Here is a 27,156-nt window from a genome sequence, read left to right as displayed (position 1 = left end):
TATATCATTTCAAGCCAGATACAGACTTTTTTTTGTCTTTCCAGAAAGATCCACACTCTTTTGTTGTAACAAAATTATTGACACGCCAATAATGACATTATAATAAGGAATCATTATCATTAATAGGAATATTGTGTGCGGATTTTTTCCGGTCATTGAAGTCTGCATCTGGACATATTAAAGGATAATAAAACAAAAAAGGCTGAAAACAATGCTAGCATTAATTCACCAATGAAGACGCATCAATGCACAACCATTTTTTACAGGAGTAATATTCAGCAATTAAAATAAAACAAAATAAATAATCAATGTATTATTCTCTGTCGGGCGCATACATGATTGATCATATCATCGTCATTATCACCATTCTCGTGATCTTGGGCGATGTGCCCGTACATCAGTCTCTCAAACGATGGGTCCATGAATCAAACTAACTATTAACAATAACTCGTTTCCAAAACAAGAAGAAAAAACAGGACACCAAAAATCTTACCGTCTTTGGGCCTTCGGTACAGCTCAAAGAAAACCGCACTCAAAAAGTGCGGTCTAAATTCGTGGAACGATTCATCGAGGGCAGTCAGGACGGCAGACACGGAAAAATCGTGAAAACTGAATAAATTCACTCGTTCACCGAACTTTGCTTTGCCTGAAGTCGTGCAAAATTATTTAATTTTTCAACTTAGTTGTTTGGTCATTCAATCGCTGTGTAACCACATTCATAGCGCATTGCAAACGTGTTTAGACATGGATCTGTCTCTGGTTTCATCGACCCCACAGCCCAGCATATCACGCCAGGGTTGAATTGTGCACAAATCATTGCTAAGTTTACTGAAAGCGATTCTTACGAAACCGTTCGAATGAGTCGACTAGGGGCTAGCGAAACTCTTCCCGCACTGAGCCCACTCATTCTTTCTATAGGATAGTTTACACGCAGAACTTAGCTATTAACTACACTAGGGTTCTACAAAACGGGCTTCATCTACATTGTGGGTACTAACTGATTACAGCTATTCAATTATAACAGTGATTTCATTCGATTTCGATATGACCTATTGGTGATTGGACATCTGAATTTCCACATAACGATGTATTATTTTAAAAAAAAGCCATGCAAACTGAAGCATGCCTGCCAACGTACTTCATATGTGTGCGACTCCCCAAGACACTAGCTACAGTTCGATGATTAAATATTCTAAATATATAAGTTACTGCTTAGAGTTTAAATTCCATCAGTAGACACACAACATGTCCATCTACACTGTGATAGGCCATATGCAAAAATGCGATTGCAGATGGCTTCGTAAGCGCTAAAGTGACGATGAAAAAGCTGTGCGCTTTTTCGACGACAGCGGATTCCCAATCCACACTGACAAAAACTTCTAGCTCCCCTCATCGGTCTCTTGGATTCCACATTATGCCGCAGCAGAAGTGAAAGCCAGCCAAAAAGCGTTCTCTTACATCCCAACTCTAGAAGCGTCATCTGTATTTGTACGAGGTTTTAATTCGTTTTGAAGTGGAAGTAGAGCTTATCCAAGCAAAGGTTTAGCAGAACGAGGGTGCACAAGCGTGCTGGAAAAATTTACCGGTGTAGCCTACGTTAATCTTTCTTAACCACTATGCATCTCTATGACAAATCTGCATAGATAGTGCACGAGCAGAACCTAGTCTATTTTTTCACTTCGACAGTATTTGCCGCCAAAACATACACAATAGTCTATATCGTTCTGTATTTGGTCCCGACATAAGAAAGTTTAACTCCCCAAGCAGGCAACACCTACCCTGTTAGATATTCAAGATGTCTTTATTTTTCGAAGATGTATCCATTTCCTATAGATCATCGTGAATAGGGGGAGGCAACGCATGCATAAAAATCTACATCAAAACAAAATTGGTCGATTCTCGCAAGCATCTAGTATCACGCAGCTGTCTTTATAAAACAGTTGACTCGTTAGCAGGCCTTCTACGACGAAGCCCGAAAACCAGCACGTGTGGTCTTTAGGGCCATATGATTTATCGCGTCAAAGCTGATCGAACGATAACAGCGATAAACATGTGTGGCACTGCAATAGCAGAATTGTCAAGAGATTTTTGTAATTCTATTGTGACGGGACCTGTTGTAAACATTACAAACAACAAAGGCCTTAGCCAATATGAACACAACCAGCACTACCAGACCCTCCGGGAGCAACGCAGTCCTGTTGTAGTCTCGCGCAGCGTCTCTCTTGCCGCCAAAACCTGTATCAAGGTGCTTCCAACAACAGTGACAGCATGTGTAGCCTGCTCACATACAACAACACAACAAAATAGTATTACGTCCAAAAGTAGTCTGCAAGCCGTAGTAGGCTCTCGTGGGAATGACCCCGCCGACGGGGCGGCATGCGTCCGAGGCGGCAGACGAACTGTACGTCGGGAACTTGAAAGGCAACGCCGTTCACTTCATGCGGCCGGCGTCGAAGACCTTCGTAAAATGTTGCTGCCGGCAAAATCAGGTCCAGTGAGTATTACGCAGGTGCTGCAAGAGGCGGTTCGGGTAGTGCTGACAGCCAAAGCTGAAGAACGTGGTGCTCTTCACGCCAAAGAATTCTTGAAAGAAAAGCGCTCGTACCTTCGGGCGAAGTTAGCAAATATTAAGTGTGGTATACAACCCATAGACGATGATAAGATTATCAAAGACTTCGTCACGAAAGTTCGAAGCGAGCAGGAAGCTCTTGAGCAGGAGTCGATATAGCGGTGGAAGGAAGCGGTTTTAGGTTCAGTTTACTATTAACGTTTTTTTAATCACGTAGAATAGATAACTTTCATCACCCATAATCGTTTTGCAGGGCATTTGAAAGCAACTATCCTATCCGAGGCGTGTACGCCTTGCGACGCTTGCGTTACCTTTAGCTACATTTTTGTAGTAATGCGCTTAAGACAATCTGACCCGTTCAAATGCGAACGACAAACTATCTTCGAAAAGCGCTGCCGGTAGACAACAAGGTAAGATGGCCACGCAGTTTCCGAAGCTGTTCCGGCTTGTGGCGGGCGTAAAAGTTTACCAACTTATTTAGTATTTGGAGAAGCCAAAGACATGTTCAGGGCAAGCCTAGGTAATGTACGATGTAAACAAGCTAACAGTAAGTGTAGTAGACCTGGAATACGAATCCCTGTAGAATATTCTAATCTAAACAGGTTGAACACTGGGCAGCTTCTAGTAACCGACGATGTATATTTGTACAGAGTTTGAAAACAATTATAATGTAATATAAGCAGAGCATATGAAAGCATAAAGGATTCTTGGTTGAAGAAAAACGCTACGAATGAGTTTTCTCTGCGCCGACACGATGAATTCATGGATCATATGTGTTCGAATAGATCGTATCGCTTTAGTTAGAATCTAGCTAAATCTTGAGAGACAACGCTCAGCTCGATAACAACAAAATAAACGTCGATTTCGAATGAGGTACAGCAGAAAGGTAATTCATCTTTGCGGCTGTCAGTTAGATACTGCCATGGATGTCGTGACGTATAGTTGCGTCCTGGCAGAGAACATCAAAGCGAGATCATCGAAACATGTTGAAAAAGGTTCACGTAAATGAAAAATACATGACATAGAAGTGGATGTTAAGTCGTCGAACCCCTTTTCCTTCGAGATACTCGCTAAGGCTGGCTGCAGCAGTTCCTTATGAAAGCCTTTTGGGAGGAATATCTTCCAGAACTGTAAAACCTACTTGAATGTGGCAATGCTAATTTTGGCTGGAAGCTATCGTTAATAATATAAGTTCGCCGACCAAGTCCAGTAACCAACGATTATATATAGTAGATAAAGATGTACGTAAACAAAGCTAGGAAGAAAGGCGCACCTAAGTAAAGCTGTCAATAAAATAATTGCTAAATTGAAGAGACACCATAAGCTGGTTCTCGATCAGTTAGCAAAATTTCGCTGTGTTGTGGTTATTCCTTCGTTACAGAGTTGGGTTGGCAGTATCTAGCTGAAAATCTGATTGACCGATCTAATTAAAGATGGACGTACTAACGCAAGGAAACACGGATGCCTGGCGACCTTAGTTGAAGAGTTAGCATTAGAAGAAGCTATCTTTTATTCGTAAGCCCGACTGCCGATCGTAAGGTTACGTGTTAGTCTCCGTAATAGATAAGCCTGACGCATTTGAGGAGGGTCTAGTTCGCATAGCATATACAAGTGTTACTATCTCAAAGAAATTTTTCCCGAATACTTTGCTGGTTAAATTTCGTCCAGCCATGCAGCAGTCTATGAAGTCGGCGTCGATATATCTTGTTTTATGAAATTATACTGTAGGGCTAGCTCCATATAGACACGACGGATAAAACTGTAGCTGTTGTTTTTTTCATTTCTATTAGATTTTCCCCATGACAGATTATGGTAAGTACTAATTACACGAGAGAGAATGCCGACGTAGTACTGTTATCAGTTATCATCATTAGAGTGGCGATAGATACGGTCTAGCCAAACTGCAAGTAAACGAATCTGTCCAAGTGATACCCCTATGCCTGGTTGGACATCGTTGCCAAATCGGAATATTGATTCACATCGCTATGATATATACATGTATATATAGGTATGTGTATGACAGGAGTAAATGGTAGGAGAGGTGCGTTGTAGGACTTTAGATTCGGTAAACTGCACACTTCGATCTAATTCATATAGATTCTTCAGTGTTACGTCTTCTAAGTACTTGATACGCTTATTTCTATATTCGAGGCACCTTATTTCCTAGCTAGCATACAGACAAGCGCATTAGCAATTGTTTCGGCGATTAAAAGTTTCCCTGATATTGTTGTCTCTATCTATCTACTATTAAGCATTACTTACCATCTCTAACAAGGCATATCCTGTCGGCTACCCCTTTTAAGAGGTAGTATCCATAAAATGGCCGCAACGTAACTGTCAGTTGATGGTATAGGATATTATACGCGGCGTCGATCACTTTTCTGTTTTTCGTGTACCATGGAGGCTGCGCTAATTTATTGTATTCCAACGAGCTCAACCCTGAAGTGGAAAACCTTGCTTATAGATGTACGGTCTTATAAACAGTGACACTTTCCACCGGAGAGGGAAAACTCTCCAGATTTCATGTCATTATGGAAACTGCAACTTCATGCTTCTATGTTGTTCCTCTAAATTCTTATACTTATTGAAAATAATTTTCAAGATTTTCCTGAGATATTTTAGTATGCACAGATCTGTACAGTTCAAAGAAATAGGTTCTATAATCAAATCAGATCAGATTGGATACTAATGTTTGCTTCATACAATGTAAACGTTGATATGGATATATTTTAAATGACTGGTTATTCTAAACAGTACGTTTACAATCGAGAGCTTTTTGTATGCCTAACTTCTTGCCGCTCACTGGTATTGATTTTTTTTTTGCATGAAGACAAATGTAATTAGTCTAAAAAGTACACAGACAGGAGATGTGGCTTTTTGCCACCAAAATTTCATGCGTAATTTCAGCATCCTTGGCATAAGCATACCGTCAAGATAGATGAACATGTTATAGTCATTAGTATCCTTCTCTAGGTTCATCTGAATTTTGACGAAGTCGAGAACGTTTCTGACGGTGACCGCTTTACCATCCTTGGTGTGCACTTCGGTGTCTATGTGATTTTCCATGTAACGAAAGAGTTCCTCATCGGAAAGACTATTTGAACCTATGTATTTGTCTTGATTTTCTGGAGGCACGATAACTGAAATTGGCTGATAATTAGATCTGAAAACAGACAAAACAGCTCTTCTGAGTAACTCTTTGCTGCTAACGTCACTTACATTGTGTAAATTTTCGTATATACTCATGTTGATTTATATAGTAATGATATTATTGCATTGAATACCCTATCGCTGCGGGCGTCACTGGACCTACTTGGATGAGTAGAGAGCATAGAGAAGTGTATTGCACGTCTCAGCACAACGATACGCCTCCGATGAACGTGCCCATACCTCACGTGGGTTGCCCGTGATGAACTGTGGAAACCAACGCTTCCAAATCTTTCCTAAAACATTTCCAGATTTATTTCTGAACTCAAATTCTGCCGCCGGTTATCCAAAGATGTCTATGCTTCAACATATTCGTTCACGTATGTTTCCGCTCCCATATCTTTGTGACTAAAATAGACTCTTATCTTATCTGACACTGTGTTATCGAATCGAAAGTCCGTGAAATGCTGTTCGTACTAATGTTAACAATGGTACTCGTTGTGTATCGAAGCGAGTCTAGAATTTTTATTCGGCATGTTTCTCTATTTTGATGACCATTGTAAGCTTCCCTTTACCATTGCTCTTATCATTGAAAGTTGTTTTACAACAGCCGTTCCGATAAAGACGAAACACCTCGATTTGGCATACGACGGCTACGATAAAAAATCGGTAAATTAGTTACTTTTGGTTAGCAAAGATATAGATTTATGCTTAACTTACCTCACTTAACACTTTTACAAGGCAAAAGTTTATTCACAAGTAATTTGCTTGTACCAATATCGCCCTTGCTGCATTGGTCATCCTAAATGTTGTACACGAAAATACAGTCCTCACGAATACCTCAGTGATCATTTGTTTAGACTAGATATATGAATTTCAAAGGCAATAGCTGAAATGTATTTATTAGCCGAGCCTAGGAGCTCTTGTCACGTACAATATAACAACGAAACGATTTTCATTATAGCTCCTCAGTTCTGCGAATCATGGAAGTTCGCAGTATCAAACTGAATTTTTGAACTGTTCGCGGCAGAAAAATACTAGACATGCGCTATACGTTCGCTGTATGACTGAATCAACAGTTCCACGTCGAGGCATCTTGTCAGCAAAATAAAGGTAAATTTTTGCCCATGGCAACAACATTTTGATATCATCTGGGTAAACATTAACAATTATCCTGTTCGTACAATTCATTTTTGGCGGAGATATGTGTATTAGATGTATATTAATAGGTCTATAGTTGTTGTTTATGGATAGCGAGAGAGATATAGTAGATAAGGTAGCGTATTGATCTTGGTATCATTTCATAATTTCTCCCCACTTTTGCATTTACGATATAGCTAACGCAATACGAAAAGAGTATGCCCTATTCTACAGCTTGCCATGCTATCATATGAAGCGTTATAAATAGCAAATATATTCGGACTTTTTCTATAAACTGAAGATGATATGAATAATAAGGCTACTTATCTTGTTTTCCATCATGGTTCAAATTCGCTGTTATGACTGTAGTAGGCCAACTACGAATTACATAACTTACTGCAGCTTGAAAAGCTCCATCACCGTTGCCGAACTAAGGTTCATGCATAAGGCTAGGTACAGACAATATCCAATATACTTACAAGAGAATTGCACTATGCTCGTGTTAGGTTTTGCTGTTTCTTAAAGTTTGCCAACAGCGCTCACAGTCGTTTTAATATATAAATATATACGCATTATAACATATAGGATTGTGTTTGGAGTTTGTTAATGCAATAACTTACCAACTTGGAGGCTTCTTTTAATTCCTACGTCCGTAAGATAACTAGGTCCACGTGGAAAGTTGTTGCGGGACAGATACACGCCGTCCCCCGGTGGATAGCACATAGGCGCTCGAACAGAGTGTCGATGAACAACAAAAAGCGAAACTGGCTCGTCGCCATGTGCTCTGATTGAGCTTACCATCTGAAGCTTCAGCCTTTGTTGATTGCGAGGCGAAACCGTATTTGAAATTCTTTACCTATATTGTGAAAACTTTACCGCTAGATGTTATTATGTAGCGTAGCGCTTTTTAACAAAGGCATGCTATTTAAGGCCGCGATCATTTTGATTTCGATGGTAAGACAGCTAAGTGCCTGCAAAAGCACGTGTACGAACGAAACGAGTCCATAGACACTGAACAATATTGACAATCATTCATATTTTTGAATATTAACCACCGTAATTATAATAGTAACTCACTGGCAAATAGTGCTCCAAATATATCTTAACGTTTACCTAGAAAAAATACACAAAATGATGAGTAACGTCACCACTAAGGTATCATACCAGCCGTATAATGGTCACGGCCAGGACGACTATACAGTCGTCTTTTTTTTTTTTATCTCTACTTAGTAGATGTATCATCTGCCATCATCCGGAGAAATGAGCCTGCACATTTAGGTGCGCCTTTAGATTTGACCCTAATGGCACGACACGAGTACTGTATGTTACTCTAATGCAGTCATGATTTTGTCCGCACAGAAAGTGTCATATAAAATGAAACAGTATCGCCTTCTTTCGATAGTTCCCGGGTTAGTAGCTGAACTCAGAAACGCAATGGCCTAAATATCTAGATCCTAAATTCAATGTCACTAAAGTGCGCAGAAAGCTTTGCTTGGTATCTGATTGTCAGAGTTCGTCAGAAAAAAGAGGTCTGCCAAATGCAGCTGGTTCCAGTCTGGCCTAGTACTACAATCAAATACGATGCAAACATACAACTATTTTCTGTCAACATACTGACCATCTTAACGTTCTGAAGCCAAGTGTATATCGGCAAAAAAGTATACTATTGGTTCTATTACAATTACTAAGGGTCTATTCGATTGGTCAAACAGTTTCGGCATATTCTCGGATATCGACTTCCGCCGCCAATCCGTAATTTCTGTAGAAGGCGTCACCATATGGTGCTCAGCATGTGACAACTAGCTTCATTTTGTGAAGTTAATTGTTCGATGTTGTTGTATCATTTTGAAAGACAATAGGCCGAATCTTATTGCCGCTGACGAGGTTAAAATACCTCTAACAGGATACTCGTACGTAATGAATTGGTCTTTTCAGAGGTTTGCAGTATAGCATCGATTATCATTTTCTGAACCAGTTACGCTATCATAAGAGACACGTAGCTAGGTATACGCTACTGCCGGCACGCCACCAACTATTTCACTGTTGTAATAACATGGTTGATTCATTCAATCACATGGCTTTGGCCATAGGCTAATGTTATCTTAAGGCTTCTTGGCCCACATTTGACGCATCTGTGTGTCATATAATAACATTGTTATGATGGCTGATTGTATTCTGTTGCATTGATAACTGTTCCACCAGATGGTTGACTTTCGACTAAACGAAATGCGTTAAATACGTATGTTCGAACCTATACTGCTATGTGGTCCTAGTATTAGCAGGCAAACAGGTCACCTACTGAGTTCTATCAAGAAATGAATAGTCGCTACCAGCTAGGCAAATATATCTATCCACTCCGAAGGACATACAAAATAAAGAGTTTCAGATCCGTCAACGCAGCTCTATGAACCATTTCTTACTACCACTTACTTAACTTTTTATTAACGTATGTATTTATAAAATTCGACAATGGGCGAGTCTATTCGAATACAGCAGTTATATTTACGCGACTATGAAGTACATCACCTATGCACGGGATCGCGGTAAAACGCAGTGTGTCTATGATTTTCTGAAGATCACTTAGCGACAAAGGGAACCAAGTGGAGTTTGGCGCTAAGAACGGTATTCACCCGTAAAATCATCCCTTACCGGCAATTATATGTCTAGCTAGTAATGTATCCTTCACAATAGAACGGGACAATTCCTAAGAGTCTTTAAAAATGTCGTAATTTCACTTGCGCGTAAAGATTTCAACCGATCGTTTACGTACTCAAGTTATATTATGATGATTTTTCATAATCTGCTGTTTTAAAATATACTGTATTATCTAAATAGAGAAATAGCAAAAATATTTCTTTAAGCCGTCACACATTACTTAGTCACCTACATATAAACGCGTGATCTATGACCAAATTGCAGCGCGTTTCGACGTGTCGTACAAAATATGCCCTAATATAACTTAATAAGCGAAGTTGTCAATCAAATCAAACAAATCTCAGTTACTGAGGGTAGAGGAGTACCTTTTTCTGGGATTCGCACTCCGGTTTTATATGAAAAAAACGTGCAGTTCACTATCTGCCCAATGATCGCCCTGAACATAATGTATCACCTCGTTAAAAACAGTTTTAATTAGTGCCTGTTGACCGATTTGATGACGGCGTCGACTAAGGGCTTCATCAAGAAAGTAACTGATGATTAACTAGTCAGTATCTTTAGATACAGATTGAATGTACACACGTGGTGAGTGAAAAACCATTCTCGAAAAACACAGATGTTTGTGACGCTTGGAGGCAGGGGCGACAACACATATAAAGTGAAACTCTCATCGAGTTAGTCGGTTTCTTTTATACGTTATGTACGCGTATCGTTTTCTAGCTACGTAATGTAGTAATAAGTGTAATTATATAGACATATATATTTACAATGTCCCGCTTGTGTCGCACAGAGTTTTTTCTTGCTTTTGATTTAAGTAGCGTGGACTGACATCAGTCAATCTAAAGGGTTCTCGTCGCTTACCCCTTTTCAGTTTTTCTATCTATACACAGAGGTAGAGTAATACCTTACATGCAAAAGAAATACAGAAGTCGTATCTGTATACAATAATTACTTTACTTACGATTCTGTTTTTCTTTTCCTCTGTTGCATCCAAAATAAATTGCACGCATAAGGTTGTAGTTGCACAGCATCAGCGGAGTTAGGCTATCGAGCCTCCCGACCAGACATCAAAGCCTTTAAGTTAGGTATGAGGTCAAGGCTATAGCATTGAGCTCTGTAAGAACGATTACAATCGCAGACGGCGCCCACATTTACGAATATACCACAATTGAAAACACCACCTCATTACGCAGTAATAGAATGTAAGGTCAATACTGATCTTTTCGGCAATTTCTTAATCTGCACTACTTAGCCAGGGTGCGTCTATCGAACCGAATTTCGAAGATCTCATTTGCGCTTTTAGTTTGAAATGAACTCTACACCCTAGTCAAGTGTAGGAACTGATTAATAGCCAACGGCTAACTTCTTGTCTAAGGATTCGTCGATAATTTTCAACTTAATGGCAGCGTCCGCATGACTAGCCAAAAGAGCATTGGATTCGCGAAGTGGCAAGAAGCATCGCGTTTTCGATGTGCTCTTCTTCGATGATTGGCATATTCTAACGAGATGTTCGACATTTTCGTTCATGCTGCCTATCTATCGATAAGATGCATGCCATCGTATATTGAAGTGCCATTAGTAATTGCTAGTTATCCCCACACAAACTACATGGGGGCTGTACGTGAACGTTAGCATAGACGTAGTTTGTGGTACTGTGGTAAGGGTTGCCCTTGGTCCCCCTTTCCCCGACTTTATAGGTAACTCCTACGACGCGCGTCGATTGTTGGGCTGGCCGTCGCCTGACGCCGGCTTTTTCAAAGCTTGCGTTCGATACTCGGCCATAAAATTCGATCGTGGAAACGAATGGAAGATAATAAAACAGCCAGTGAAGATGACCACGATAGCGGCACCAGTAATAACAGCAATGCGTCTACCTGCAAGATGTCGATAGAAAACTGATAAAATTGAGACGTTTTACGCACTTATATTCGGTTTGAATTCGACTACGGTCCTTGTAGTACACGTTGGCTCTTGTTTAAGTATAAAGATAGCTGATTTTGCTTAATAGAGAAGAACGTTTCAAGAAAACTTTGGATAGAGGAAACCAGAAAGAGTTACACGAAAATTCGAGACGTCTATGCATATGACGTACATATTAGTAGTGCTGCTCGTAATGGCCCATGCCTTGCGAAACTTCTGTATTTTGTGTTGATTCTATTCATACGACCGAAAAACATCTAGCCGAATCAAAACTCGCTGTGTAGTCTGCCTGTCTGTTGGAGTCGTAATAAACTATACGTTCTCTTATGTCAGTCGTTCTGTACGTTCAAATAATAAGTCAACTCTGGGTCTGACTAAAGTGCTATATCATGTTATCTACGGTAAAGATAGACCGAGTCCGAAACCGTGTACATGACTGCGGTATTAAAACCGGAAGCAAGTTCTTTCGCCTATGCTTTTGTCACCCGAATAAGCTGCTTACCGATAAGACGTTTCCGCGTCCGATCTAGCCAAAAGCAACAGCCGTATACGTAAATACAATTGGCGAGTGTACTCTTGTTAAGTTCGTTTCGTCTTTAAGGCCGTCGGCCAGCGTATTCTCGCTGGTTTGTGGTAAGAGTTGATGATGGCTGGCTGGCTTCATCCGCAAAATTGATTATAGCTACTCTCTGCGATGTCGCTCATGTTGAACTAGTTCGTCTTCCTATACTATGTTTAGCTGATATGGTCAATTGCGACGTTTCGCTTATTCCTACTTCAGAGATTCTTCCGAGTTCAATAAACCTGTTGAAGTTTTGCAGTCGATTTTGCGAATATGATTTCATTTTTCTAGCTATGTGATTCAGTCGCTTGGACGAGCAGTTTGACGAACAGGACAAGTTTCATTCTTTAGAAAGTTCTCAGTTCTCTTCAGTGATGATACAATCCTAACTTGAGAAACAGGAATAATCAAAGTTTGCCTTGTTGTAAAAAGCGGTGATGTTTCGACTAACTAGTCGAATATCACTTCAGTTAATTAAACTTCCCAAGAAGCTTTTATACTTGACTTTTACGTCGATTGGAATTTTTCTACTTTCCATGTTTAGCGATGTTGCAAAATACTTCCAGTGTAAGTCCAGGGCAAGATGGAACCGCAAAACAACTATACTAAATGCGCTAAGTTGGATTTCGTTATACAGTCAGTAGATTTACAAAAAATGTTATGTACAGCCAGCTATCGCATCAAATATTATTCAATGATATAAGGCAAATGTGATCCACTAATTATTTGTCACGGAAATCGTTGCGTAATTCAGGAGCGAGAAAGAATGGCCAGCAAGCTTGCAGAGCGATCGTTTTTTTTCTTCTTTTTTTTACCTAGCCTTAAAAACGCCCTGAGATTATATGTATCTAATCACAGCAATACTAAAGTGGGCGCACTATTTTGCACCGAATGCTAATGGATGTCTTACAGGTCTCTGGAAGTACATCGAGTTCTACACATGGATACACGTTTGAGAGTGTAAACAGTGAGACATACATTTTTTGAAAACATGTCCATGTGGAAATGCTGTATAATAAATGCTAGCAGGAAGAAAACTTATATGTGAAGCGTCTATCTGGACTCTCATAATGAACTGTAGAATTCGACAGAGCAGCTATGGAATATGGCAAACTGGCATCATGACGTGTGAAACTACATGGGTGTCAATCTTGTCTACAGCAATGCAGGCAGTATTATTGGCCAGTATTATAGAAAATCTTCAAATGAACATGAAGATACAGTTAACGACAGAAGTAGGCCGATCTATTCTCGAGATCGGACAACAGTGAGCTATTCATCAGACTGCTGCTGAGCTATTTCTGACTGAAACAGAAGTAGCCCAGTCAATATTTACTGCTCCCTTACAAAAGCCGAAAATTTCATCTTTCAGAAAAAATAGGTATCATAAAGACCGATGTAGATGCACTAATAATAATACACTGTGCGGACGGCAACAGGGACTCGAACGTTTAGTGCGACACGCTCCGCATAATGTAAGCATAGATAATTTATACTTGCGAACTATTTGACACATAATTTGTCAGTATTATTGATATGGGCATTAGATTTAACAATATACCAAAAAAGGCTAATTAATATAAATCTATATATTTTTTGCACAATTCGTCAGATGGTCCGGTCGCCTAAAAGAAATCACAGTTTCGTACATGAATGGAGCAAAAAAATATTGCAACCTTTCCTTTTGTTTTCATTCCCTTCCAGTTTTTCATAGAATTATGATGAACCGCTGTGAACATCAAAAGCAAATCAAAGACGAACACGTAGAGAGAAATCACGTATCTCTTTTACGAAGTATCGATGATTCCGTTCTTTATTGGTGCTAGCCGCTAACAACGATGCCGTATCGAATCTGTGATACAGTCAACGCATTTCAATAGAAAGCTATTCCTACTTGGCCGCTGTGTATCTTCAGATAGAACAGGAACGAAAAAAAAATATTACGACTAATTGTCCCTATTATTCAACAATAAAATTATAGCCATTTATTATATTAGATTTTGTGCATTATAGGGCGTTCTCCGCTCGTTCGAAAACAGCGACCGCGGTAAGCCTTCGTCGACAATCGACGACGTTATAATCGGCAGGAACTAAATAAGAACACTAGCGACACAACAACGATAGCGGTATAATCATCTAATTTTCTATACTCAAGATATGCTATCATACTTTTGGTGAAAACAAACAACGATAATAGTTACGATGCCAATAAACGATATCCGTTTAGACTTATTTAATGGAAACACATATGCAATCGTTTCGTTGTTCAATCTGTCTGTATTTACGCTGTTGACATACGTATCTACGATACGAAGATCCAGCTTCTTAAGATGATGATCATCACTATTATTATTTTTACGACAAATCTGGTTGCATCAACTGATGCTATGCATCGTCTACGTATATATTCTTTACAAATAAAGAGTAAGGTTATTATTTAGTACATTGCCTCGCTATTTCGTGCTTAGCGTATACATATATAATAGTGATGTAGAATATTTCTGCCCTTTTGACCCGTCTAATAATACATCAACCTATGGCTGAATGGTATACGCAAATTTTTGTTAAGTAACTCACATTCATTGTAAAGTTATGGACGGCTGACGTGATCATTTAAGAACATCAGTTCCAAGGGATAGCGGATATGATTAACGTATAAAAGTACTTTTACTATAGTGATAAAAGTCCCTGGGTTACCTTTACTGTCGAAAACGGTCGTAATTCAGTTAGAGTTCTATGTAAGGACACATAGATATTCTCGTTGTTTGGAAGCCGCGCAGCCTGATAATGGACATCTCTACTTAGTTTTGGGACGACGCTATGCCGCATCCTCAGTATGGAGACGTTTACAGAAAATACATGATTCGGTCCTACTAGTGGAACACAGAGCATTATTCAGTCACCTAGCTGCCAATTGGTAGGTGGCTTAGAACGACCCGATCAGTTTTCCGCTATAATGAGTTCTATCCAAGCTCTTAGCTTAACTAACTAATATAAGGAAATAAAGGGTGCGCCAATAGGCAACGAAGGTTTCAAACAGTTCCAATGAAACATTAGCGTACCTAATTCTTTCAACTGGTCTATTAGAATGAGCAGATATCGTATGGTACCAAAAAAATCGAAGTCCTAAAACGAAACGTTCCTTGTTAAAACACGTGAATTACACCACTGAGGAGGAACTGTTGCAGTTCGACGTGTTTTACCCCAACGGGGTTACCTCAAGTCAGGGGATCTGACGTGATCCGCACGTCGTGACACACATTTTAAGAAATCCTCGCTCCCGTCAATTAAGGACAAATCCATTGCTAAGGCGAATCATCATTACAGTGAGTTCAACCCAATACCTGCGCGAAACGATTGCCAAAAAGATTTGCTCTTATAATGAATAGTTGTATATATCGCGATAATGAAGTCCAATAAATGAGAAAATGTGTGTATTCAACATACAAAATTAAATCAAATTTATTCACCTCTGCTAGTAGTAACCAAATGCTTGGCATATAGAAATGGACAACAGTATATCAAAGTGAGTGTATAGAAACACCGGAAAACTTCGCTTCGTATGGCTTATACGAGTCTTTTAAAACTAATTTTAAAGATCTGTTAAATACCTTAATGGGCAACCAGGATGTACTAAGGGGCAACAAGCGGTTACATCTATCTGAATTTTCCCAGTATCTTGAGCTTCTATGCGTATCGGGTACAAGATCGTGGAAACACTGCTTTTTTTAGATTCTGTGGTGGAACTCATGTGATAAGCGACATGTCTGTTTAGCCGGTTCGTCCTGTTCCACCTATCGTATCTCATTGCACTGAAAGTTAAGAAATCCTCATCGCCCTCCGCAAATTTTTGCTCGTAGTTATCAAGGTTGGTCTTAGTACTTCCGCCGCTGGTAGCTAGAAGCGACGACGTAGGTTCTCCGACAGCAGTTTCGAGCCGGCTAAGAGGTATGCGCGGTGATTTGGGGTCGTTTTTCACAATTCCAGAAGCCTTTTGGGATAAGGGGTTTTAAAGCGATTTAGGCGTCCGAAGTTCTCCACTGCGAAATCTTCCTAAATGACGCGTAGGCCACACGCCGCGACCGGAAATACCTTGAGGATAAACAAGCTGAAAACAAACAAGGCAAGCGATTTGATTGCCCATGTGGCCAACACTGCCTTGGAGGATGGAGCTTGCTGCACTTGAAATCCGTTCAAACCGTACATCAATATGTAATCTGCATACCAGATGACCCTGATTTCTTCGGTTTTTTTTTTATTTGATTAGGAAAGCCCTTCAGCAAACTAGAGAATATAAGTGGGCTTAGGTTATCCTTCTAAGCCAGATTAGTTGTTTGTGTGAAGGGCGAAAGTTCGGCCAACATATTGTCGATAATTATTCTGTTCTTTTGTTGAAGCGGGACGAGAACGTAAGGTACACTCATAGAGCTACCCGCCTCGATCAGCATAGTCTTGTGCCTAGGCGCCTAACGGAAGGCTGCTTTGAAATCGATAGATACCGCGTACAGTGGATTATACCGCACGACCAATGCGCTCTGGACGTCGGCAGTCAACATCCCGCATGCCGCTTCTCTCGAACATTCTTTCCAGAAGCCGTGTCCCTCCATTGGAATATCGTGCACGCTTTCTAAGTAGCTGTTCAGTTTCTTAATCAGCAAACCGGAGAGCAGCTTAACAGACACTTTCCTTCGCTGTTCCCCGCCATGATGCCTTTGTTTAGAAATTACTAACGAGTTAGTAAGTCTCTTCTGGGCTGGCAGTGCGACAGTAGGTAAACATTTACTGAATAGTACCGTTTAGCACGACGTCAGAACGACATTTGGGAGGAGACAAGCGTTCTGGAGCGCGCCCACAGAGTTCCTCTGTACGTGACATGGTAAATAACGAAGCTTGTGCGTAAGATCTAATTAAAATTATCCGATCTACGGTACAGCCTTTTTGTTGCTCTCTAAAGCACAATAGTTTAACTATGCTTGCAACATGCTCGAAGGATCCAAATAACCTTCAGGCTTATGGTCGAGGCCCAACTTGGTTCCACTTTTTAGCTTGTAGCTTCCACCTTTTAGTTTTTAAGACGAAAAATGTATGCGCCATAAAGGTAATAATACCTTGAATAACTAGAGATCCGTCTGATCTCCGATCCGAAACGTTAACAGTGCAAGCGGTTAACACAGCGCGGCAGCTCGGCGGCTCTCCCGACCAGCTCCTTTCCCTCTTAAATCACTTCTTGGAGATTTTCGGACATGCTACCACGTGCGGTATCCTTCTGAGGGAAAGGAGAGGGGATTTCAATACCAGGCGTTATTCTTTAAAACGACTTCATAGTGCATGAACAAGGCCTTGGGAACCTCTGTCCAAATGGAGTCTGGAACGAGCATCTGAAATTTTTCGTCATTCTGCCACTGTACTGGACAGCACTATTTAATGAACATTTACATATATAATGAATGAAGCTCATTGTCAAAGTCTGTGGTATTTATTTCTTAACCGAATTTTATATTACTAAGAATTAAAATATTGATATTAAGTGCAATACAATAAACAAAGCCGGAAAATTACACTTGCTGCACGCATGAACGTCTATAGATAAAAGAAGCTTTGCGTTACTTTATGGAAAAGCGCCAAAATTTAACGTGCTGTCGGTGTTGCCGTTAGTGGGTCGAAGTTCATCAAACGTGTCCACAAAAACGATTGTTTCCAATAAACTTGTAATGTATTACTTATTCGCGTGATAGCGCAGTGGGTAGCATGTTTAACTACCAAACTTCGGGACACGGGGTGGTGGAAATTTAGCTTCGGACGTAATCACACTTTATTTGGTGCTGGGAGCCAGCCGTCGGGAGTAATACTTAACCGCTTTAGTAGTAGACGAAAAACATAGTTCTATCTAGTTATATTTGAAACGGTTCAAGTTACGTAAAGGTGCTCCAGGGTTATGGATGCCGTAGAGACGGGAAATTGACATACTAACATTTAAGACGTCATTTATTTAGTACAATGCAATAGAGTATATGCCCATAACAAGTCTGACGGTTGACTGCTCGGATACCTATAATTGCTTATTATATCGCTTCATTATACTACTAGGTGTAAAACTCATTTTGCCAGTATTTAACGGTATAATGGAATAATTGTCTAATTTTTTAATACTTCTATATACACTGTAAACAACCGGTTTTGTGGGCTGTTACCGAAAGCAAACCTGGTGCCGCACTGAGGTAGACTTAGAACAAAAGTTTTCTTAAATATGCTCCTTCAAGCCTTACTGGGTTATAATCTTAGCTTACTTAGCATGCGTAGCCTGAATAAGCGAACGACCCAGTTTAATGCTGAACTGGCAACCGTTCACGTCACAGTGACACATCGCAGAAACTGACTAGAAATAATGTGGCCAACCCTACTGAGCTCTTAACCGGTATAAGAAAATTACAAACAGAATCATTTGTATATCTAGTTTTATAAAAAATAATACCGTTTTTACGCTCTAGTTGACCTGCATGCATGAGGCTTTATTTCAACCACAGACCGACGTTCAAGCAGGACATTTGAAATATTGTTTATCTATAAGGTATGCTATTAGCCAGATTATGTACCGATATCAGGGCGGACTTCTTTGGCACAAACTGTGTGTAGAAGGGCAGAATTAATGGCGTTATTCTCCTTGGACTGACACAACCACCGCTGACAATCGTATATTTTAGAATTGAGAAAGTAAACACAAAACATGATTTGTTCTATATGATATACATAAGACTGTCATACATTTGTCCAATGTATTCCCAACTGTCGGATTCAATTCATATCAATGAACAGGTTTGAATTCAAAATGTATGAAAATTCTATAGACTAACGCATTACAATGGGCTTTATAACAAATTTCGTATTACATCTGAACCAGTAGACGATATCAACGACGCACACTTTTGCCAGCTCTCTAACCGCAACCAGGATTTCGATATTTCTATGAAATCGGTGAGAGCCGTCGATTGCGTTAAAAGAATATAATTTAGTTCCAGTACTTGACACAACCGCGAAATCTGTTTAATATAATGCAGAAAAAAAACCGTTGGCTGTGATAACTTCCCGATTCCACGAGAGTTAAGCCCTTCGATGTTATCCAAATGATTTTCTGCTCGCTAAAGAATATTTACTATATTTATTTGTCGCTTTATTCTTACCCGCGTTCTCGTTCACTTCGTTGTTGGTGCTTTCCGTCAAAATCGTGGGAAGCCACAACTGGTTAACGACTGCTCAGTCTTCACTAACATCCCATTATCTAGTCAGAGCTAACATCAGATCCTTGGTATGGTGCCAGTCTTTCTGATTAGTCAGCTCTGGAGAAATGTCGCATGGCAAATCTTTACTTTGTATACAAATTTTTCATCGATGGGACCAACCTTGTGTATGCTATTGCTTTGATTGTTTGCATTAGAGCCTATTGTTGACCTTTAAATAATAGATAGAACATGTTGCTGATATATATTATAGTGTACGATAGAAGCTTGATTAAATTGATTATTGCATTCCTGAATGGTTACTGCTTCGTTCCACTATTTTCATATGTTAGAATTTACGAGCATTCTAGCTTTATTGGCGACCTAAAAAGAGGCAACTCGTTCGAGAGCGTGTTTAACATTGTATCAGATAGGACACGTCCACTGCTACGAATAGGTTCTTCCTGAAGGAAACCTATTGTACAACATCACATAGAAGCCGAGTAAATTTGCTGCAAAGTTAACACTGGGCTTATAGGAGTGTTTGTCCCTGTGTCAGCCTTATTAATCCCTCCGATCCTTACGCAAAATCCTGATCAGAATTTGTTTGTGAAATCATGCGTCTTCTTCTCTATCAAGAACAAGGCTGCAAGAAAACCTTACATTTGTGCATTAGTTGCAATTTTTAAATAGAAATCTAGATGATAAAGGCATTTTTTTCAATAAAGTGAGACTTTTCTTTAAGCCTCTTTTGACTTTTCAACTACCCAGTGCTACAGAAACTGCTCAGATTAAATTGCTTCCGTTGACGAGAACTTCTTCCAGTTCGGTACGGGTCTATCCTCGTACAGTTCCTATATTAAATACTTCCACGTAGTACGATGAATGTTAAATTTTTGTGTGATGAGTAAGTTACTTCACGGAAAAATGATGTAATTTACTCTTAACGGCACAGCCTGTTTGAAAAGCCATGTTCGGGAGCCATGTTTCTTTAAATCTATTTTCAGCCATTCATAGAGAGCTCTCACCGTCAGCGATAATCGTTGTGAAGGGAGGAGCATCAGTTCAGAGAATGTTTCGTGCTGAGTCCGCACGTCTTACGTTATGTTCAGCTGGGAAAGGGGACACAGCGGCTCCCTGGGACTGCTTCCGCATGCACCCTCTCCTAATGCCTCATGCAGCGGCCATGCCAGTCTAAAGGGCGCCAATTTCCAAATTCTGACTAGAGGCCCGTCTTCAGCCAGTTCAGGCGTACCCGCTATGAAACTATTCGGCTATTGAGGAAGAATACATTGATTATGCCAACGGAGCAAGTGTTGAATGACAGTGTGTGTACACCCTGTTAGAGTCCATTATTCATGTGTGGCTAGCCGGCCACTCTGTGTGTGCTACCAAAGATATTCCCTAAAACAGAAGCACGTTCAATGGCCGAGCAAGTAAAAAACAGTTCTGGCTGACTTAAAGGATCTCCGTAACACAGGTTGGATTCTAACGTCAGCAATATGCACAAGTAAGATTTCTCAATTATGCTGATTTACCCCCAATACATATAGTTGTTTACGTACTAAAGTTATTTACAGCTCAATATCGCAGATATAGTTTCGGTTTATTTTTGTTAGAGATTTTCGCTAATAACTTTTTTTAGAAGTTATCAGTAGATGACGTCGCACAGATTTTCGCGTTTAAGTTTTATGCCCATAATTACAAGTTGGCATAAACAATGAGTCAAGAAAAAAGTTAATTTGTTTGCGGTAAGAAGCACTACTCTTTATCTCTGAACTTATTGTGTTCTTGCTACATTTTGTGTTAGGATCGGAGCGATTGTTAGAAAACTTAATATCCTCACTTCACACAACACGGCACACCAATCAAATTAAATTGCTCTACCTTTTAACAAATTATATGTATATAAGATACATTTATATCCATCTCTCCAAATAAACTCTCAGATGAATGTCTGAGCTGATTCTAAATGACTGTTTTCGGTGTCTATTCTCTAAATGAACTTCATTCTCTAATAAATGTGCTTGCATAGCTTCTGTGAGCTAGATTGAAGCGCTATACACGCCTCGTTTCCAAATTGCAATATTAGGTGGAAAATCAGACCTAAATCCCCGGTTATAAAAAATTGAAACGCAGAAAATTTTACAAAAATATTGCTTTTTAGTAACACTTTTTAGAAATAATATACAGAAATAAATTTCAGTTGACTTACTAAAATGTTTCTAGTCGACTTTTCTCGCTGACCCGACCTAATAACAATAATCGTTAAGGGCTGCTTGTTTGTGTAACCAGTATCGTTAGCTCTCTAAAACGCACTTCACAACAATTGGGTTACTCCTTACGTACCACCAGAAATTTCTATAATAGAAAAACTTTTGAATAGTATATTTTTCATAAAAGTAATTGCCAAAGTTGACACAGATTTAGAATTCCTACAATTACGACAGCAGCTTATTTTCGGTTAGATCAGTTGTGTCTGCTTCGTGCGTGGCCAGGCAGTTGTGTAGCCTTCCATCGTATGGGTACAGTAAACGTCTCGAAATTTCATATCAAGAACACACACTTTATCATCCTAAATATCATTCAGTCGAGTGATCAAACGGTTCCTTTGCTTTTAGCTGTAAATTAAGAGTACTCACTATTAAATTCTCTCTTGTAAAAGCTAGAATTTAATGAATGTGTCGTCGTAGCACCTCAGAAAATCAAAGGGTAAAGGTAACGTATTATCGCTAATATCGAGCGACATAACTCACACAAGAGCGCGTAGCAGAAGCGCGCAATTTTGAATCGAGTTCCATTTAAGAGAAAGCGCCACTCGCACATTTAACACATTAGACCATTTTGGTAGACGCTCGCTTGTCAACCCTAAGCCAATTCTTGACCTATAATTGCTCACTTCGTAATGTAATGAAATGAGCGTGTGGTCTGTGAATTTAGATAATACAGTTTAATTGATGCGCTTGGCATTATCAAAGCTAACAACACGCAAGGATTACATGAAGCAATAAAAACCGAATGGTTTTTTTTCGCGTTGCAACGTTATGATCGACACACCGAAGTAATTTTGTTCATAGTTGTCTATGAACCATATACAAATGGTCAGATAAATAATAAAAGGAGTAAAAGTTAGCGGGCAATTATGCAGAAAACTTATAACATATTAAGCATGATATGTTTAATGACATGATGTAAATAATGCACAACGAAGGAAGTGAAATTATATGGACAATGTGTGGGGTGTGTGGCTTTTTCTGGGGGGAGGGGGAGGGGGCTACGCTCAACATATGTAAACAGTTTTTGCTTGATCTCCAGAAAGTCCATTCCTGTAGCTTAGTAGCCGTGGTCATCCTGTAGTCTTGACGTGTAAACATTTGTACTGCTCAAATACTACGTACAATAAGTACGGACATACGTCAGTTGTGTTAGAGACTCGAAGCTCGGATGTCCAATTCCTTGCTGCTACCCAGCCTTCGAAACCGCTAAGTTGGCTGATTGACCGTTCTGCTATAATCGATTGAGGTGACACGGCATCAATATAGCACTGAGTCCAATGCGTTGCTTAGCTTACTTTTGTATGTATCCATTCGTATCCTGAAGTATTATTTGGCGACAAGCCGAAATGTGTCTACTCGCTCGTCTCGTAATACATTGACAATTAATCCGCACTATACCATACGTATGATTTTCCAACGAGGGATTACAGGTATTGAGTAGTTTCAGCCCGCACGAAAAAAAAAAAGGTGGCAGCTTAGAAATGGAGAATTTCTACACAAGCAAAGACATTAGCGAACAGAAACGTTTTGCTGCATTGTCAAATAGGTGTTGATTGTTATGCGGGACGTTATTCAGTCAGGACAGGTGCCCCTGTCGGCTCTTGTAACGTAACGTCTTTCTATGGTGTCATCGCGAACGGTTAAAACAGGGTTTGTATCTGGATACAACGCTAAAAGCAGATTTTCAACAATTAATTAGCCTAGTTTACGGAATTTTTTAGCAAGATTTAACCTTCTTTATCCGCGCAGGTTGTGTTTTTTTTTATATTTCTCATTGTGATATAGCTTATATATGTATCACTTTTTGTCAACATTTGAAGTTAATAATAATTAACTACTATTGCTTAAGTTCAAAATTGTTTGTTTGTAAACAATTAATTTTTATTAGCAGACTTCGTAAACGGGAAGATGTTACTGTTTACTTGAAGCAATGGCTTGGAGTTTCGCATGAGCGGTAGCTAAAGTAGTGGGCCAGCGTACGCCACGAGTGACGGCTATCTTGCCACGCGAGGGCTAAACAAACATGTTATAATTTAATTTGAATGCTAACGCCCGTACTCTTTGCAAACCATTTATGACATGATTGTTATCATGAACCATAAAAATGGTATGCTCCCACATGATGTCATGGCAAGCGAACGCTGCCAGGAGCAGTGTTTCTCTGTGTCTGTGCTTCCATTTTCGTGGGGGGATTCCCCTTCAATCGAACGCAATGCGTCATTTTTTAAATGTTACGATAGCAACAGCCTCTACAAATGCTGAAGCTTAAAATTAACACGTTTAAAATAACAATACCTATTAGGTACCCACGTGGCAATGACTGTTACTCATCCTATTAACTTTAATAAGTGAAAATGGTATAGGACCTACTGATGTAGTTACTCTGCTGCCTCAGAAGTCCTTTCTGGAGACAGCCCAGATAAGTGTCACAAAATGCCTCCTAGCAATCCAGAGAAATTGTCTACCTAGGAGGGCAATTGACGGTCAGTTCCTAGTTACTGTAACAGTTGTTTGATTATGTGTTATGTGATTTACACGTGTTTGTTATGACACGAAGTTTGTTGAACATCAATAAAAGGTAATCCACCTAATACAGACGGAAACAAAATATCCATATTAACCCAGTCTTTGACATGCCGGATGGTTGCACTGGATCTATCAGTGATTGCTTTCATATCACCTAGGAGTTAGTACACCACTCGGACCTTAGTGAAGTAGTGTTATTTTGAGTGAAATCTGCTAAAACGTGCAAAAGTAGCGGACTGACAAGTGGAACAGTTGATATTATTACTGTTTCTCACTACTAATTGATGATTTGTCGATCAAAAATCGAGTTAAGCCCATCAGCTGTCTGCGTTGGAGAAATACAATAACAAAACGATAGGTATATACGTACATTTTGGTTTCGAAGTGGAATACTGGGTCCTAAGTTAAAGATTATCAATTCATTAATTCCGCTTAGAGAGTCGACGAATATAATCAACTTCAAAGTTTTTCCTTGATTCGAAATAGCGATAGTTTCTCATGTCGGATCACTGATGTTAATGCTACTGGAAGCCGATCTGCCAGAGGGACCCCGAAGCTTAGAAACTGCGCTTGCGCATTGATACTTTCAAATAGCTCTATCCGGCCCAGTTATCGTATGACGGTCCTACAAACGGTTTTTTCGAATGCTTACTTGTGCCAATTTGCATGAAATCGTCCAAGCAAGAAATGCATACGTTGAAGTTCGTACGTTCGTTATAACACGGAATAGTTCAAATATGAAAACATAGAAATCCTACAAGCCATTGTGTAGATCAGTTGAATTCTGACTGGCTAAAGCGGAGCATGTTTAGCTTTGCTGTTAACGTGTGTGAATGTGCGAGAGCATCGTTTATTCAAACAGTAATTCACAGATACTCGTAATCTCTTTTTAACGAGCAAAGCTGAAGTTCGATATAGAGAATTACAACGACTTTGGCCAATGGCCTTTTAGCTAGCCTATTAAATTTGGCCCTAGCAGGCTGATTATAAATGTCCATTATCATTTTTGTTTACCTATTCGTGTTCGGTGTTTGCTTTTATAAAACGTAATCTGTTAGTGTACGGTCAAGGTCTGTGTAAAAAGGACAAATTTCACCACAGCCCAGAATGTGGTCCGTAAGATAGGCTGGCAAGTTTTTTAGAGTTTTCTTCTTCATTGATGTCAGCAGGGTCGAACGTCTGCAGGTCATCCCGTTCGATTGACTTCGCGGCATGCGCGGTCATCATCACCTGCGCCAACTAATCGTGCAACTTCTAATCATCTACTGATTGCACGATCTGCATGTAACAACAATGTTATATAACAGCAGCTGTTGTTGATCATAACTAGTTCTAGATGATAGCAGTAATTCCGTCAGGCAAACCTCGCTTCAGGCGGCAGGTATAATCCATTCATTAATAATGATGATTTTTAATTATGTTTCTGCTAATAGCGCCGACATCGTTCTAATAGCTGAAATCTCTGATATAGTTTTGATTCCGAAATCGCCGGTTTTTTTCTCATATCTACCTGTACCTATAAAAGCCGCCCCGATTGAGCGTCTGACTCGATCGAATCAAAACTGGATATAGTAAATACCAAATGTTTGAAGTAAAATGGATCTGTGTTAGTGACGAAGGTTAAAGACACTAAAGGTCTATTTAATTGGTAACTTTGCAGGTAGCAACAGTGATCAATCAGACCGATGGCACGTTTAAGTCGGGTGATTTCGAATTTTGCTTCTCGTTAGTATTGTAACTATTTTACATGATTACAAGGAGAGGAAGTGTACAAGTTCTATACATGCGGCCATTATATCGAAGGGGCCTCGGAATCAAAATGACTTAATATTTATTTATCCCTATAGGCTAGTATGTACCTCAAATATAAAATACTCACACACACATATATATATATATATATAAAGCTGCTGTGAAATTATGTGCTCTAATCAAAAGATTATATAGACTTCATTGATTAACGCATAACTTCGAAAACGATATTTATACTCTTAATGCGTATAAGTAAAGACCGTGCACAATATCAGGTTATAACCAGGTTCGACGAGAGTCAAGTCGTTAGTCGTCTGCAAGCTTGGTCACCTGGCGCCATGATGAAGACGAAGCACGTAGCCGTGATTGTTCTATTCCTCCTGATGGCGCTTGTTGTTGTGCCTCATTCAGCGCGTAAGTCTTATATGCTATAGATACCACCACCTAGGCTCAAGATATGCACAATGATTTTCTGATTTTTGCCTAATTCGACTGAACATATATACATATTCGATCTTGTTTTTTTCCCCCACTGTGCATGTAACATGATCGTTGTTAAAGTTCTAAATAATAACAGTATGAAAATAGATTCACGGAATTGCACACAAGCGCGAGTGGATGACGAGTGAGTGATGCGACGGTGCGCACAGAAACGTACAACTTCAAACGGAAGAGTACGTGACAAGGCGGGGTTGAAACTAGCGTTTGCTAGGTTCTTATCATGATAGTTCCCGTCGTGCTTTTAGGTATAAGTTTTATATATTTGTGAGTATTTCTGCGATTTGATTCTTTAGGCAATGGAGCATTTAGCACAACTTTAATAATAACAATGATTCGTTCTCGTTACAGCGGCTAGTCGTGGCGGTGAAGTTCTTCCAGTGAGGCGTTACATGCAAAAATGTTTTTACGGAAATACAGCTTGTGTAACGTATTGTACAGTAAACGGATACAAAAATGGGTTCTGCTCGGAAATATTAACGTGTCACTGCATGGGGAAGGTGAACAGTAATTTACGTGTATCACAACAAGTGATTGAGGAACGTCATTAGGATAATGTCTGAGATGTGACGTTCGTACAGGGTCACCTCCTACTGCTGACGATTCCTCTGTTAATTAGTTTTAAGGGAGCTGTTTATATCGAATGAGGATAGTGAATGGACAATATGAGGTGCTCACGGACCAGAAATCCAGAACTAAATACCAATTTAGCCAGTGTGGTAGGTGCTTGAACGGATGCATCCGATCTGTTTGGTCTAGAGATCTGCCTGGGCAGAAAAGTCAATGTGATATATATATATATATATTATAAATGTTTATATTTTTTATTATTAATACTTATAAATATTTAAGTATGAATTTACCAAGTGAAGAAATAAATGATTATATCATATATTA

The 27,156-nt window shown here is 39.6% G+C and overlaps 1 protein-coding gene and 1 long non-coding RNA gene across 4 annotated transcripts in view; one reads left to right on the top strand and one right to left on the bottom strand.

The window, feature by feature from the left end:
- The window catches only part of LOC111261845 (lysosomal acid phosphatase), a 12,911-nt gene extending 1,819 nt beyond the window's left edge, over positions 1–11,092 (bottom strand). Inside the window, exons 1-6 of one of the 3 annotated variants that reach the window (XM_022835665.2) lie at positions 10,473–11,092; positions 7,477–7,670; positions 5,883–6,012; positions 5,497–5,732; positions 4,832–5,008; positions 494–646 (exon numbers count right to left, since the gene is read on the bottom strand). In XM_022835665.2, the coding sequence (XP_022691400.1) occupies positions 494–646; positions 4,832–5,008; positions 5,497–5,732; positions 5,883–6,012; positions 7,477–7,670; positions 10,473–10,501 (919 nt within the window). In that variant the 5' untranslated portion in view covers positions 10,502–11,092. Of the gene's footprint in view, positions 1–493; positions 647–4,831; positions 5,009–5,496; positions 5,733–5,882; positions 6,013–7,476; positions 7,727–10,472 lie in introns of all 3 variants that reach the window. The other 2 variants (XM_022835666.2, XM_022835667.2) reach the window with 2 other exon arrangements.
- On the top strand, positions 6,438–27,156 carry LOC111261849 (uncharacterized). Its single transcript, XR_002681243.2, has 6 exons — positions 6,438–6,829; positions 12,906–13,468; positions 14,007–20,717; positions 25,670–25,734; positions 26,037–26,175; positions 26,611–27,156. It is a non-coding gene; the product is annotated as an uncharacterized LOC111261849 (long non-coding RNA).

This window comes from Varroa jacobsoni, unplaced genomic scaffold, assembly GCF_002532875.2.
Source record: "Varroa jacobsoni isolate VJ856 unplaced genomic scaffold, vjacob_1.0 scaffold_601, whole genome shotgun sequence".
NCBI lineage: Eukaryota > Metazoa > Arthropoda > Arachnida > Mesostigmata > Varroidae > Varroa > Varroa jacobsoni.
Note: the sequence above shows the minus strand (reverse complement) of the source record. Positions and strands in the feature narration are given on the sequence as shown.